The sequence below is a fragment of the Monocercomonoides exilis genome (assembly GCF_001643675.1).
Source record: "Monocercomonoides exilis strain PA203 chromosome Unknown scaffold52-633478, whole genome shotgun sequence".
Lineage (NCBI taxonomy): Eukaryota > Preaxostyla > Oxymonadida > Polymastigidae > Monocercomonoides > Monocercomonoides exilis.
This window is the reverse complement of record NW_027150597.1, coordinates 302,971-317,737: the sequence shown is the minus strand read 5'-3', so window position 1 is coordinate 317,737 and position 14,767 is coordinate 302,971. Positions and strand designations below refer to the sequence as shown.

General features: G+C 35.3%; 3 protein-coding genes across 3 annotated transcripts; 2 read left to right on the top strand and 1 right to left on the bottom strand.

Moving 5' to 3' along the window:
• Positions 1 to 226: 226 nt before the first annotated feature.
• Positions 227 to 6,101, top strand: MONOS_1571 (putative P-type ATPase (P-ATPase) Superfamily Protein; the record flags this gene model as incomplete). The annotated part of the gene is made up of 2 exons (XM_067868602.1): positions 227 to 1,190; positions 1,274 to 6,101. 2 exons carry the CDS (start codon positions 227 to 229, stop codon positions 5,548 to 5,550), a joined length of 5,241 nt encoding a protein of 1,746 aa, XP_067720656.1. The 3' UTR covers positions 5,551 to 6,101.
• Positions 6,102 to 11,123: 5,022 nt separating this feature from the next.
• Positions 11,124 to 11,847, bottom strand: MONOS_1570 (uncharacterized protein; the record flags this gene model as incomplete). The annotated part of the gene is made up of 2 exons (XM_067868592.1): positions 11,124 to 11,262; positions 11,738 to 11,847. The coding sequence occupies 2 exons, from the start codon at positions 11,845 to 11,847 to the stop codon at positions 11,124 to 11,126; spliced, it is 249 nt and encodes an 82-aa protein (XP_067720655.1).
• Positions 11,848 to 13,883: 2,036 nt separating this feature from the next.
• Positions 13,884 to 14,673, top strand: MONOS_1569 (ARFRP1, ADP-ribosylation factor related protein 1; the record flags this gene model as incomplete). Its single annotated transcript, XM_067868583.1, has 4 exons — positions 13,884 to 14,087; positions 14,183 to 14,228; positions 14,274 to 14,381; positions 14,447 to 14,673. The coding sequence occupies 4 exons, from the start codon at positions 13,884 to 13,886 to the stop codon at positions 14,671 to 14,673; spliced, it is 585 nt and encodes a 194-aa protein (XP_067720654.1).
• Positions 14,674 to 14,767: the final 94 nt, after the last annotated feature.

The window sequence follows — 14,767 nt, the reverse complement described above, 5'->3', positions numbered from 1 at the left end:
AATGGAAACTTCCTTCTTCAAAAAAATATATGTAATGTTATGAGATATTAGATACTGATATTCAAATTTGTTATCGCTGTTTGATAATAATTGGTAAATTTCCGAAAAATATTAATTATTGATCGGAAAGATCAGAATAGAAACTCAGTAAATTGTATGTGTTAAGCTTCAATATTTCGCAAAAGAATATTTTATTTCCACATAATTTAATAGATTTCTGGGTTTAATGCGAAAAGCGCAAAATTCCTATAAGAGTCAAAAAGATGAATTCATAACATTTGATGATGAAGTTGTAAAGTCTATTGAATTTCGTGAACTTTCAAAAGTCAGGAGATTCTTTTTCGTAATATGTACTATACTGACAGCGGGTATTCTTCCGCTTGTCTGTAACTGGTTCAATAGGATTTACGTTATTATGAATTATCGGAAATGCCCTGCTTCTCGATGCACCAAAGTTATCGTAACAGATGAGTTCAAAAATTGTCATACTTGCGATCGCAAAACATATGTGGGAGGAGGGAAAACGATCAACATGTTTGAGTATAAGCACATTCCATTTACTTTTGATGATACATGCTCGAAATTTGTTCCTGTACGGTTTGATCCAGCAAAGCCGTTTTTCTACTATGAAAATGTTATGGCAAAGGGAGTATCTGAATCGGGGTATAAGAGATTGCGGGCACTTAATGGGGAAAATAGTATTGAAGTAAAGATGAAACCATTATATAAGCTTGTTTTGGACGAAGGACTTCATCCGTTCATTGTATTTCAGATTTTCAGTATTGTTATATGGTGCTTATTTGTGTACTACTACTATGCCGCCTTGATTGCTGTCATTACATTGTTCTCTGTAATCATAACCATTGTGCAAACGCGTGCAAATATGCGTAATTTGAGAGATATGACACGTTTTGAGTGCTCAGTTAAGGTTCATCGCAGAGGGCAAAAACCTAAACTTATCAGTTCGAAAGACTTAGTTCCAGGAGACGTGTTTGAAGTGAAAAACGGAATGACAATGCCTTGTGATGCACTTTTAATAAATGGAACAAGTATTATGAATGAAACAATGCTGACCGGAGAAAGCGTGCCTGTTATTAAGAATTCAATTCCCCATGTGGACCCTCGAGGAGAGGCAGCTCAGGCCATGGCAGAAATTGATAGAATGAGAGAAAATCAAAATTCATTAGCAGGTTTCATTATTTAACTTTTGTGATCAGTTTTAAATGTCTTGACACTTTATGAATATCTATTTTTTATTTCTGGATGTATTAAGATGTTGAAGCAATGGAAGAAGAGCGCATTTCAGAAGTGAAATCGTCGGTCAGTCCACTTAATGTGCTTGATTTGGAGCGAGACAAATCGTGCATCTTGTTCGGAGGCACACAAGTGATCAGCGCCCGCTCTGCAGGCAAAGTCCCTTATCGTCCCGCAGCTTCTGCTGATTCTTCGTCTCAGTCGTCAAGCTCGATGTCAATGAGTGCTGGTGCTGTGCCTGTGCAGTCGACAACTGCAACGCCTGTCTGCATTGCCATCCGCACTGCCTTCTCCACTGCAAAAGGACAGCTTGTGCGGTCCATCCTGTTCCCGAAGCCGACTAAATTCAAATTCTACGAAGATTCCTTCAAGTTCATCGGGGTGATGGCGTGCATCGCCTTCACCGGCTTCGTCGCCAACGCCATCATCCAGACGTCATACAACACGCCCTTCAAAGACATAATCCTCCGCGCTGGTGATTTGGTGACGATTGCTGTGCCTCCCACGCTCCCAGCTGTCATGTCAGCAGGCTCTGCATACGCACTGGCCCGGCTGAAGAAGAAGAAGATCTTCTGCATTTCTCCGCAGCGTGTGAATGTCGCTGGAAAAGTGAAGGTGATGTGCTTCGACAAGACAGGCACCCTCACAGAAGAGAACCTTTCTGTGCTGGGCGTTCAGCCAGCCGGACACCACAGCCTCCGCCGCGCCACCCTCGCCAATCCATCTACAGCTGCGAATGTGACGCCTTCTGCAAACAGAACATCGGCCTCTCCGAATCCCTCGCCTGTGCAGTCATCTCCGCTCCAGCACTCCACCAGCAGCGCCATCCCGTCTGTCGAGCAGCTGTCTGTTGTCAAACCTAACCAGGAGCCTCACTTCATTCTCTCTCCAAATAACCCTTCTGCCAGCAGCATCAATAACAACAACAACTCTGGTGATGCAGGGCCACCAGGTGATGGACACAGCTGCTATTTCTCCTCACTCGAAAGCGACCTCACAGCACTGAGACACCACGACGATCTGGTCACAGGGCTTGCCTGCTGCCACTCTGTTGCCACAGTTGATGGGGTGAATGTTGGTGACCCATTGGACGTGAAGATGTTTGAATACACGGAGTGGGCAATGAAGGAGAAAGCAGACACGTATTTACCATCGAAGACAGATGAGGACGAAGAAGAAGAGCAGAATGGAAACAATACAATCGACAAGGTCTGCGCTTCCTCAGCTTCTGAATCTTCATCACTGAAAAAGCCATCTGAAACGCTTTCTGGTTCAGACAGTTCAGCTTCTGCATCTTCCTCTTCCTCTTCCTCCATCAATGGGAAGCCTTACAATCCAGCGACTTTTGGTGTTGTGTCTGTGGACGATGCAATTCGCGAGTGGGTTACACCGACTCCGCTGTCCTCGCATTACGACTGCATCTTCCATCCGCCCGCACACAGACGCAAACCCAAGAGACCTCAACAAGAGAACTCACAACATCAACAAGGACAGCCTCAATCTCAGTCACATGGCAGAGAGCACACAACTCGTTCTGCATCTTCCTCGTTCTCATCTGACTCCAGTGTCAATTCTGACAGTTCTGCCACTTCCACCACTGCCCTTTTAGCTGAACCACACGAGGAGCCTGCAGATTCCCCTGGAGATGTTCCAAAGGTGCTGATTGGAGTGCTGCGCCGGCTGGACTTCTCAGCTGCACTGCAGCGGATGTCTGTGATTGTGCACCGCAATGAAGCTGCTCCTGCTCTGCTGGCATCGGCTAACCAGTCTGGCTTTCCGACTGTGCCTTCGTCGTCGCTCGAGGTGTTCACAAAGGGCTCTCCAGAAGTGATTCTCACACTTTGCGTGCCTGAGTCAATTCCACACGACTATCAGGCGCAGCTCAAAGAACACACACAGAAAGGACTGAGAGTGTTGGCATTGGGTCATCGTGTGCTGCCGATGAAGGACTATGAGTGGGTGCAAACGGTGCAGAGAGAAGAAGTGGAGAAAGACCTCACATTTTTGGGATTCTTCATCATGGAAAACAAGCTGAAGCCTTCCACTCCTGCAGCTATCCACCGCTTGAAGGAAGCCAGCATCCGGACACTGATGATAACTGGAGATAACCCACTGACTGCCATCCAAGTGGCTCGTGAGTGCTCCATCATTCCAACGCCTGAAGACACACAGGGAAGCGATGCAGATTCAGATCCGAGGAAAAAATCGAGGAAGCTGTCACCATCACCATCGCCTTCATCTTCACCTTCTCCTGTCCAGTCAGAAAAGCCTGTGCATGTTTACAATCACAACGAAAACTTCGATGAGAGCAATTCCGAACGGTTTATCTCTCGAGAACTGTCCTTTGACAACCTGTCATCCAGATCAATTTCTCCGCTTTATTCACCTTCAGTTGCAAGCGAAGATTCGATTGCCCGAGATCAGCCAGCCCTGGTGCATCCTGTTTTCTTGGCAGAGCTGGACAAAGAAGGGAATGTGACGTGGAAGTCCAACGAGTTCCCTGAATGGACACTCGATCCCCTGACACTCGAGCCAGTGCGTTGTGAGACATATCAGCATGGACCAATTGTGCCATCTGTGGTGGAAGGCGATCTTCCATACGACGATACATTCAACATGGCTTCTGCGTCCTCTTTGGCTGCTGGTGCCAACGAGCAGTCAGGAATCAACCCACACACAGCACCAGGTGAATCTCCTTCTCCTTCTTTTGTGTCATTGTCATCAGATGCACAGAGTTCGTCCTCTTCAAACAGATCACTTCCAGCCTCACCAGTCTTTTCAGCATGCTCAACCAGTGACTTGAGCCTGCAGAAGGTGGATCCCTTTGAGGAATGGAGAGGAGGGCCCTGGGCAGCCATGTACTGCTCCAACTTTGAGCTGCCCTCGTCGTTTATGCCCAGCATGTCAGTGCAATCCACAGGCTATTCAAAAGTGAGCAAGAAAAAGACAGGAGTCGCCCTGCCGCGCAGTGCATACTTTCTGGCTGTGACTGGCAGTGCTTTCAGAAAGATGTATAACGACTATCAGCGATTAAAGGGAAGCGACACAAACAAGCCGAAGATGGAGACGAACCTCACATACAGACCGACTGCCACATCAATGTTTGAGAAGGTCTGCATGTTGGGTTCTGTGTTTGCAAGGATGGCGCCTGAAGACAAAGCGCATTTGGTGGAGACGATTTCAGACATGGGATACATCACAGGGATGTGCGGTGATGGAGCAAATGACTGTGCTGCTCTGAAGGCTGCACATGTTGGAGTGTCGCTGTCAGAGGTGGAAGCTTCAATTGCTGCTCCTTTCACTTCAAAAGTGAACACGATCGAATGTGTGGAGCAGCTGATTCTGGAAGGGAGAGGAGCTCTGTCCTCTTCGTTCCATTCCTTCAAAGCGACATGCTCGTTTGCCATGATCCAGTTTGTGTCGACTGCCATTCTCATTGCCTACAACACCATCCTGTCTGACTTTGACTGGCTTATCATCGACATCCTGATGACACTGCCTGTTCTCTTCACAATGGGCTACTCACGGGCAGGGAAAAAACTCACACGCCGCTCACCACCTGGTGCACTTGTGTCTTATCCCGTCATTTCTTCACTCTTTCTGCACATCATCGTGAGCGCGGCTGTGATGGGCCTGTCTCTTCCTGTGATGGCCAGCTGCAAGGAGTATGTGCCACTGCCACCAGCTAAGCTGGAGATAGGAGCAGACAACTTGGCGAGAATACAGTCGTACGAAGTCACCACAGTGTTTCTGGCTTCACTCTTGTCTTACTTCGGCAGCGCTTTCATCATCAATTTGTACGATCCGTTTTTGGAGCCGTTTTTCAAGAATGTTTTGTACACGATTGCTCTGATATTTGTGTTGATAGTGACTGTCTTTCTGGTTGTTCAAGACATCCCGTGGCTGATTGATTTTCTGCAGATGAAGAAGCTGCATGACTTCAAAATATACATGTATTATGTCATCGCCTTCTTCGCTTCTATTTTGGCTCTGGGTATTTTTGAATATGGAGTTTGCCAGTCTAATCTCCCCAAGCGCATCTACAGAAAGTTCCACAGAAACTCGAAGATCAGACCAAAAGTTGTCAAAAAGAAAGTGAAAGTTCAAAATAGTTATTCACCTCAGTATTCACTTGACAATTCAGCTGTTGCTGCACGGAACTTCTCTGCCATCAACAGCAGCGATGGAATGGAAGGCAACACAGTTGATGAAGAAGTTGTGCATTTGGTGTATAGAAAGCCTTTTTATGCTCTAGTTAATGAAATGTATAAAAAGGGGAACGAATGCATGGCTTAGTTTGATGGTAAAATGCTTTGAATGGAACGATAGCAAGCAGCCATTGAATGTGCTCATTGTATTTTTGCAATATTTTTATTTTGATTGTGTTTGTTTTCTGTTAAAGCAACGCAATCCTTTATAAGCGAATATATTCAATTTTGGATTTACAAATATTGGCTTTTCAATTCGTATATGGTTTAATCAACTCTTATTTGTACATGTCAGTTTTCATTCACATTTTTCTTAAAGAGGTCTGCTTAGCATTGTTCGTTTCATAATTTCAATGGGTTCAAACTCATTTCTGTCTTTTGGTAATTTCATACACATTTAATTGTCACGCATTTTTCATTTCAAATATTACTTATTTTTTTATTTGTGTGAATTTTGAAGTTCAGATCAAAACAAATATTTTATCTTTGATAAAATAGCTGTAATTTGGTCATTTGTTTTGGATTGTATGCGTTCAGGATGTATTTTGTATGTTATGAACTTTGGTTCAATTAATTTGTCTTTGCTTTTTCTTTTTCTTTTTATAATTAAATGAATGAATTACAAAATGATAAAGTTAATTTTGTTTTATTTATTCTTTCTAAACAACGGTAAAGTGTGACTCATAGAGTTCGAAATTTTTCATAGAAACCATCTTATATTATTTCTAAAAAAAAAACTCAATCGTTAATGATTTGAATAAAAAATATGAAATAAAAAAACATGAACATTCAAATTTGTTTCGAAATACTGTTTCACTGCAAAAAATTCAATCAACAGCTTTTTAAAAAGGTAGATATTTAAAAATATTCTTCATCCTCCGGATTTTCTCTTTCTTTTTTTTTTGAAACAAATTGGGTGTTTATTATTAAAGCCATATTTTTTTCCTCACAAATTTCTATTCCCAAATGAGAATAGAATATTTTTAAAATTGACATTGAAAAGGTGTTTGACTACCGAAATAAAATATTATCAAATAATTATCAAAAACATCGATTTTTTGTAACAATTATCTTTCATTTTTTTTTCTAAATAAAAACTTTTTTTACCAAAGAATAAAATCCTTTGAAAAATCAACACCCCACTAAAAGCTAAAACTTTTCAAATAATTTTCCAATTATTAAATAGTTTTTGAATTTTGTTAAAATATATTTCATCTCAAGATGAACCATTTATTTTTGTAATTTGGATAACTTATTATTCAAAATTGTTAAACAGTTTGTTCGTAATTATTATTATTGAGTATTTTTTTATTAAAAATTGTTGTGATTAATTGGTCACTGGCTGAGTGTAGGAAAGTGATGAATATATTATATTTTTTCAATAGATGAATTGCACAATTTTTGTGTAATTGTGAAATTTTTTGAAAATTTTGAAATTCATAAATGTTACTTTGAAATTAGACCTGTGCGACACGACAAGCGAATTTTTGTTACTGTCGGTCACCGAAAAAAAAAAAAAAAAAAAAAAAAAAAAAATCAATTGTCAATTTCAAATAAGCTTCAATAATATTATTTTATTTTTCGAATGCAAATAAATTTTTCTTTCACAAATAAAAACAACATATGATCATGACATCCATAATTGCAAAAAATGTCTATGAAAACAATTTTTTGTTTTGAATACTTTGTCTGTTATACAAAATCATAGCAGAATGGTATAAAATTTGATTATTCTTTAACAGTACAATTTTTTATTTTTCGTTGATGTTTTTTATTCTTGCATATTCGAAAATAATATGAAAGATTCAAAAAAGCATTATTTTCTTATTGAGATGTTCAAATAGCAATTCAAGAAGTATCTCCATGGAGAAATGCAATGGTTTGAAGTTATTGGTATTTTCGTATTTTGAGGATTGCATCTCTTCATTTTTGTTTTTTTTTCAAATTGTTATCTGAACTTGAGGATTAAGATGAGGAAGAACAGTAACAGAAAGTTCTGGAGATGAATGAAATGATGTTTCAAATGGAAAATAAGAATTTGTTATCTCTTTCGACGAAATGCTGTCCAATGAAGAAGATAAAATGATTGAAGAAAAGGAAATGCTATAGGAAAATGTACTTGTCCGATTGAAAAACATGTGATATTTCAAAGTACTGATAGGCGCTTGGAGTTACAGGTTTTCAGATTTTTCGTTGTGCAAAGAATTCAAGTGTTATTATCTGAGAAGATAAATAGAAAGAAGTGAAGAATGAAGAGCTTCTGGTAGATCTTTGCATGTGTAAACTAGTGCCACTTGAGTTTATCTGCTTTTGACAAAGAATTACCAGCAATTTGTGTGACTCATCTTCCGAAAGTTGCATCGAAGAAAGAGGAAAGCAAGGAAATTCTGAAAGAGGTGGAAATGGCATTGTTGGCTTTGAGCAATATCGGATATTGGGTTTGAGCATTTTTCTCCATTTTAATGTTATTTATTATTTTCCACTCATTTTTAGAGAGCGCACTTGAAGAATTTTGTTTTTATGAAAAAACTGAAATCGAAAGATATCATCTCAAACATCAGAATCAGGCACAAGTCTCCTTTCAATTAGCTTAGGTATTATTGAAGATAAGATAGAGCTATGACAAATGCATGGAAGAAGTGAGCACGAATGATCTTTATTTTGAAAGAGAAGCTTGAAGAGTTTTCGAAGATTTATCAAAGAGTTTAAATTGAAAGAGAAAAGATGAAGAAAATAGAAGAGCAGAAGCGATAATAATTTGGAGATGGGTAGATGTAATTGATAATTACTTGACAGGCACATTTTGAGAAATGCAGGAAATGTTTGATCGATCGGGGCATTGCTCAGCTATTAAGAGCAGCAAAAGATAAATACAGAGAAATCAGTAAACAGTGCATTGTTTCATTTTCGGAAGTTTCAGAAAAGGTTTCAGGCATGAATGATGACTTTCTGGAAAGCGAATCTTTTGATGCTGTTTTTGAGGGAGTTCAGCAGCAAACATAGGATGATCGAATAGCCTTTGACAGCTTAAGATTTTTTGTTGCTATTTCAAATCGGTCTAAAGAAGAAGAGGTTCATGAAAACGAAGAAACCAAAAGAAAAAAGTTGAAAAGGAAAGTGCATGGAAAAAAGAAAGAAGAAGGATGCTCTGAAATAATCACATAAAAATTGGAAATGTTTCATTTCTTGGAAAGTGAAATAATCGCGAATCATATTTGAACGTTACCAAATTTTTGTGATCATCAACGGAAATGTTTTGAACTTGTGATCCAATAAGTTTATGAGCAGATCTCATTTCATCAAATAAAAAAACATACATATTTGGCAATTTCAATGTTCTTTTATAAACTTCTTTGTTTAAAAAAATATAGTGAAACACTAACAGAAAAGCTTTGTAAATATGTAATAAAAGCACATCATGGCTTTTCCTTTCACATTTTTTTATGATTTATTCTTCAAAAAGATCCATTCTGAATTTTTAAATTTTCATCATCTTCTCAAGCTGACATTATTCTTATCTCGTAATAATACTTATTTCATCTTTATTTTTTCTATTGCTTTTTTGGCTATTTAATATTCTTCTGGCATTTGACTCAGCTTTCTTGTTATTTTCTCATTTTCATTGATGGAAGGATCGAACGAAAATGAGAGTGAATATTGCAAAATTTAGATAAAATGATGACATTTTGAAGAAGAATGTTTGTGATTCAAACACCAAGACCTGATGAATAAAAAAACATGAAAGATCAAAATGATAAAAAAACAAAAAAATCAAAAGAATCAGATTTAATAAACAAAATTAATTTATTGAAACCATTCAACAACAAGCTTTATCAATTGTAATGATCATAAATAAGTTCCATTTTTCACTCGCCAGGTGGGTGATTATGACAGCGAAAACACAAATAACTTTAATGTTCTTCCAAATAAGCGCTAAAATAAATCTATAACAAACAAGAAGTCTCACATGCAAAAAAAAACAAACGTCAACTCCATCTTTTTTCTTTGAAAAAGTTTAAACAACAAAATATCATAAATAATTAACGAGATAATCAGAATGAATGATTTGAAAAAACAAATCTCATTTCATGTTTGACTTTGTGGAGTTAATGTTGTTAAACAAAACGAAATGTGAAAGTGAAATGTTTGTTGGTCAGTTTAGTACTCTCTTTTTTGATGAAAAAGGAAAATTCTGAAAATGAAAAAAAAATTATGGACTGTTCTTTCTGTGAAATGAAATCAACAACATTTCAAAAGTCAAACAAGTTAATTAGATCTTCTGTTTCTTTTTCAAGCAGTTTCGCTTCTCTGACTGGTTGTGATGTCAGTGACAGAAGTGACTTCCAGTGGCAAAAAAATTCCAGGTTTCGCTGATCTTGTCACAAACCCATTTTTCACATAATTTTGTCTTCATGATTTGAATTTTTTGTTTTGTTATATTCAAAAAATGTTTTTATTAGATTATAATTATTTCTTCTTTCAAATGGAAAATTTTTTATTAAATTTTTCAAAAGAAACATCTAACAATTTATTTATAAATTAATTGTGGTTAAGATCATGAACAAATTGTCATGTCGGTCACCTATGTCACTAAGTGACAAATTTAGCCACTTGTCGCATAGGTCTATTTGAAATAGTCAAGTAATTTTGAAATTTTTCAGAAAAATTGAAAATAAGGTAGTTATTTTGAGTTTCACCAACAAATTTCAAGATTAATTGAATTGTGGGAAGATCTGTATTTTTCTCCTAAAAATTGTGAAACTCAAAAATAGTTGTTAATTTATCACATCTATTGATAGAATATTTTATGAATAATTTTCAGAACATTCACCAACAAATTATGCGATATAAATCATTTTTCGTATTTTTGTGATAATCGTAAAGAAAAAATATTATTATTTTTTGTTTTAAACGTTATTGAAATGTTTCCATGAATAACAAATGATTGTTATTATTCAAAATGTTTCAAAATTTCAATATCAAATGTTCAAGAATTGATGAATTGCACTAACCTTAAAAAATCCATCAAAAAAGAATGAAGAGAGCTAAAAAGAAATCAAAAACGTTTCAAATATTGATGTTTTGCACAATGATGAATATTTCCTGGAGAAAAAAATGATATTGCTTGTAAAAAAAGGCAAAAAAACCGAAAAAGAAAATCAAGTTAGATTTTAATAATGCATGCTCATTATACAACTCAATAAACAATATAAACATTATTCAAAGCTTTTTGTAAATCTTATTATTTCTTCGTTCACCTCTTATTCTTCTTCTCAATATATCATTTCTTTTAATCTTCAAAACTATTTTGATCCATCTCTCTTGTTTATTTCAATGTAAATTTCATCGACTCCTTTCTGCCTTCCAAAAAAATTCGTCAAAGCCTAATCCTCTAGTCTCCTTCCACTCGAATAACTTCACAAACTTCATTCAATGAAAAACTGGTAAAGAAGAAGATTCCATCTAAAGAATCCCTTTTCATCCCTTGCCCAAATCTTCTTCTTTTTCTCTCCATTTCCTCCAAAACAAAAATGCCCCTTCACCACATATCCTCCATCCTCTCCACTTCATTCGCCATCATCCTTTTCCCAATCAAAAAAATAAATGCCTCCAATATTAATACCTCTCTTTGGTGCAAAACACCCTCTCATGGTCAGCCCCTCACCTTGCTCCATCCTTGTCGCGAATCCATCCCCACACCCCCACTGCAAAGTGTTGCGCCTGACGTTCCTTCTTCTCGTCTTCCTCCGCTTCCGCCTCCAACACTTGCCCTGCAAATGAGAGGCGCGGCCAAAAAGTTCTTTCAATAAAAAATAAAAAAATATTAAAAAAATTTTTTCTTTCACTTTTTTTCTTCAACCCCACTTCCCTCTCTAATTATGCACACACTCACAAAAACTCTTCTTCTTGTTCCACCTCACATGAACCCCCCTCTCTCTCCCTGCATTTGAAAATAAATAACATCCCTTTTCCATATCTCCCATTTCCCATCCAACTCTTGTCCTCCCCTCCAAAGATAGTATATTCAATTAACACCACCCATTTTCCGCCCCTCTGTTCCCCCCTCGCCTCACCCCATCTTCTCCACATTAAATTCCTTTTCTCAAATAATAAACACGGCCTCCACTCCTTCCAACTCACAAAAATCGAAAAAACAACCCCTTTAAATCTCATCCCAATCCATCTCCCACACATCCATATTGCCTCTTAAACCTCCAAAAATACCTCTTTTCCACAAAAAAATATCCTTTTATCGTTCCTTTCCCCTCCAAAACCTTGCCTCCTCCAAGAACTCAACTCCATCACCCCACACCATAAATCCATTCTTTTGTATCAAATTGTCTTCATATGCCCGTTCAGCAACGGCACATCGAGTTGTGCCCATTTTCTTTTGTGGCTCTTATTCGTTATGGAAAATGATCAAACTATGCCAAATGCTCAAGAAATATTAACAGAATGATTCTCAGAAGTTTTAAAAAAACAGCTGGACTAAGTGAAATATTTCTAGTGATGAAAAAGCAACAACAACACTTCTTTTTTTATTGGTGGAAGTGAGAATTGTTTATTTTGATTTCTGGATAGCTGCGAATCAATAATATTTCTATGAATATGTTGAATTTTTGACGTGCGCAATTTTAATGTTCAATTGATTGTGAAGATAATTACACTATCTCATTAACAGACCCGATAATTCTGACAAATTCCAAAAATGACTGTTTGAAACATCTTGAAATAAACAATTGCAATTACTGTGCAAGAGCAAAAATTTCATATTCGAATTTAGAACTTAATATTCATGTGTAATATATTTTTTCACAAAAAAATTTTGTCCACCTGAGTTATTGCAAAATTCCCCAAAAATTTCAAAATTTCCATGGACAATTTCAAAATAACCCAATAATTTCGAAATTTTTTTTTATTTCACAATTCATCTAATGTTCGTAAAAAGGTTGAGAAATTGAACCCCAATTTAAATTATTTGTGAATAAACATAAAAATGCACACATTTTCTAGAAAAAATCAACATCAAGGAAATTTGATAATTTTTGAATTATTTCACTTCACATTGTTTGATTATGTATTGTTCAATTATGAAGAATTATTTGCATCATTTTTGATGATGAAAACAATAATTTTTCTTTGTTTGATAATCAATGAATTCACAATCAAAATCCATTGTTTGTAAAATATTATTAATCAAAATTTCTTTAAACAATAATGACTTATCTTGAATATGAAATTCATAATCAAACAATGTGAAGTGAAATAATTCAAAAATTATCAAATTTCCTTGATGTTGATTTTTTCTAGAAAATGTGTGCATTTTTATGTTTATTCACAAATAATTTAAATTGGGGTTCAATTTCTCAACCTTTTTACGAACATTGAAAAAATATAATATTTTCATCACTTTCCTACACTCAGCCAGTGACCAATTAATCACAAAAATTTTTAATAAAAAAATACTCAATAATAATAATTACGAACAAACTGTTTAACAATTTTGAATAATAAGTTATCCAAATTACAAAAATAAATGGTGTAACACATAAAACAGAAAAAGAGATATATAAATCATTTTAGAAATTATGATATCTGTCTAAATTATTTTGTAAAGTTCATTTTGCTTAATCATCAAATAAACGAAAATTTTCATCTTTCGATCAAATTTCGGTTCTCATCCACGAAATTTCAAAATAATTGAGATAAAATCTTGTCAATGTTTTATTTCCATTTTAGTCAAGTTTCGTGAGTGAGAACCGAAATTTGATCGAAAGTTGAAATTTTCATTTTATTTGATAATCAAACAAAAGGAACTTTCCTAAACAATTTAGACATATTTTTTTAAAAGAATTCCTTTCAAACATGTAATTATTGATGAAATCATAACTTTTTTCAGAATGTTGAAAATTCAAATGTTGTTTGTCAATGGGATGAGATTTTGAATTCAAATGCTTTTTTCATTACAACCGTTTTTAAATTTTATGTTCAAGCAGTAATAAAGATGAAGATGTCTTGAATAAGTCTTTTCATTTTTCAGCGTTGATTTGTTAATTTTCATGGGAAAATTTCGAACCGAAAATTTAGTTTGAAAAAATATTATATCAATAAAAATCTCGCAAATACTCGTTTTTCAACAAAAAAAAAACTATTTTAAAAGTTGTGTCATTTTTTCCTCTTCCTTTTTTTTACAAAAAAAGATATAATAAATCCAAAAATAATCAAGTCAAATAAAATAAAATAAAAAAGTGGAAAAAGAAATAATGAATATTCTTTGTTATAAAATAATTTATTCAACAAAAATGATAAAATGATGAAAAATTGTTCTTTTAAACAATTTTGATCAATGAAAAATTTAAAGGTTTTGATCATCAATTCTTTTTATTTTGCTTTGCATTTCACATAAAATAACTGTTCAAAATGTTTACATTATTCACTGGTTTATGGCAAAAATTTACAAAAAAAGCTGAACATACAGTCCTCATTCTTGGGTTAGATGGAAGCGGAAAAACAAGTATTTTAAATCAGCTTGAACAACTTTTGTTTGAAAGTCATTCAAGATCTGCGGAGAAGCCAAAACCTGCACTTATTATTCCAACAATAGGACAGAATAGCAAACTTGTTGTATGTTTTTTTTGGTATTTCAATTCCTTCTGTTAATTATTCCTTCATGTTCTTTTTTGTCTTTCAACATTTTTACTTTTTGTCTATTACACAAGAAAACAAAACATGCAGATGTTCGATTGCTTGATCTCGGAGGAGGAGGTTTGACAGAAATTTTTAAAATAAAATTTCAAACTATTTCTGTAGCAACAATTAGAAATATTTGGAAAGATTACTATAATGAAGCAAATGGAATCATATTTGTTGTTGATGGAACAAATGTTGAACGATTTCCCGAAGCTATTGCGGAAATAAGTTTGAATTAAAGAAATTTCGTTTCTATCTTTTTTATAATTTTCTCTTTAAACTTAACATCAAAGCCATGCTCATGCATACAATTAGCACAAATAACATTCCGTTCCTTGTATTTTTTAATAAACACGATCAACTGGCTTTTATTCCATCGTCAGAGCTTCGAAATCATTTTGAGGAGATTCGTTCGACTGCACCCAAAATAAGATTCCAAATATGCTCAGCAAAAACTGGGGAAGGATTAATTGATGGACTTAGCTGGCTTGTTTTTATGATGGAAGAATCAAAAACTTGATTTTCTTCTAAGTTAATATTCATCCAAAGATTTTAATGCATGTTTTGCTATAACGTAGCATTTTTATGGATTGGCTCAATGTCTTGATCTTGCA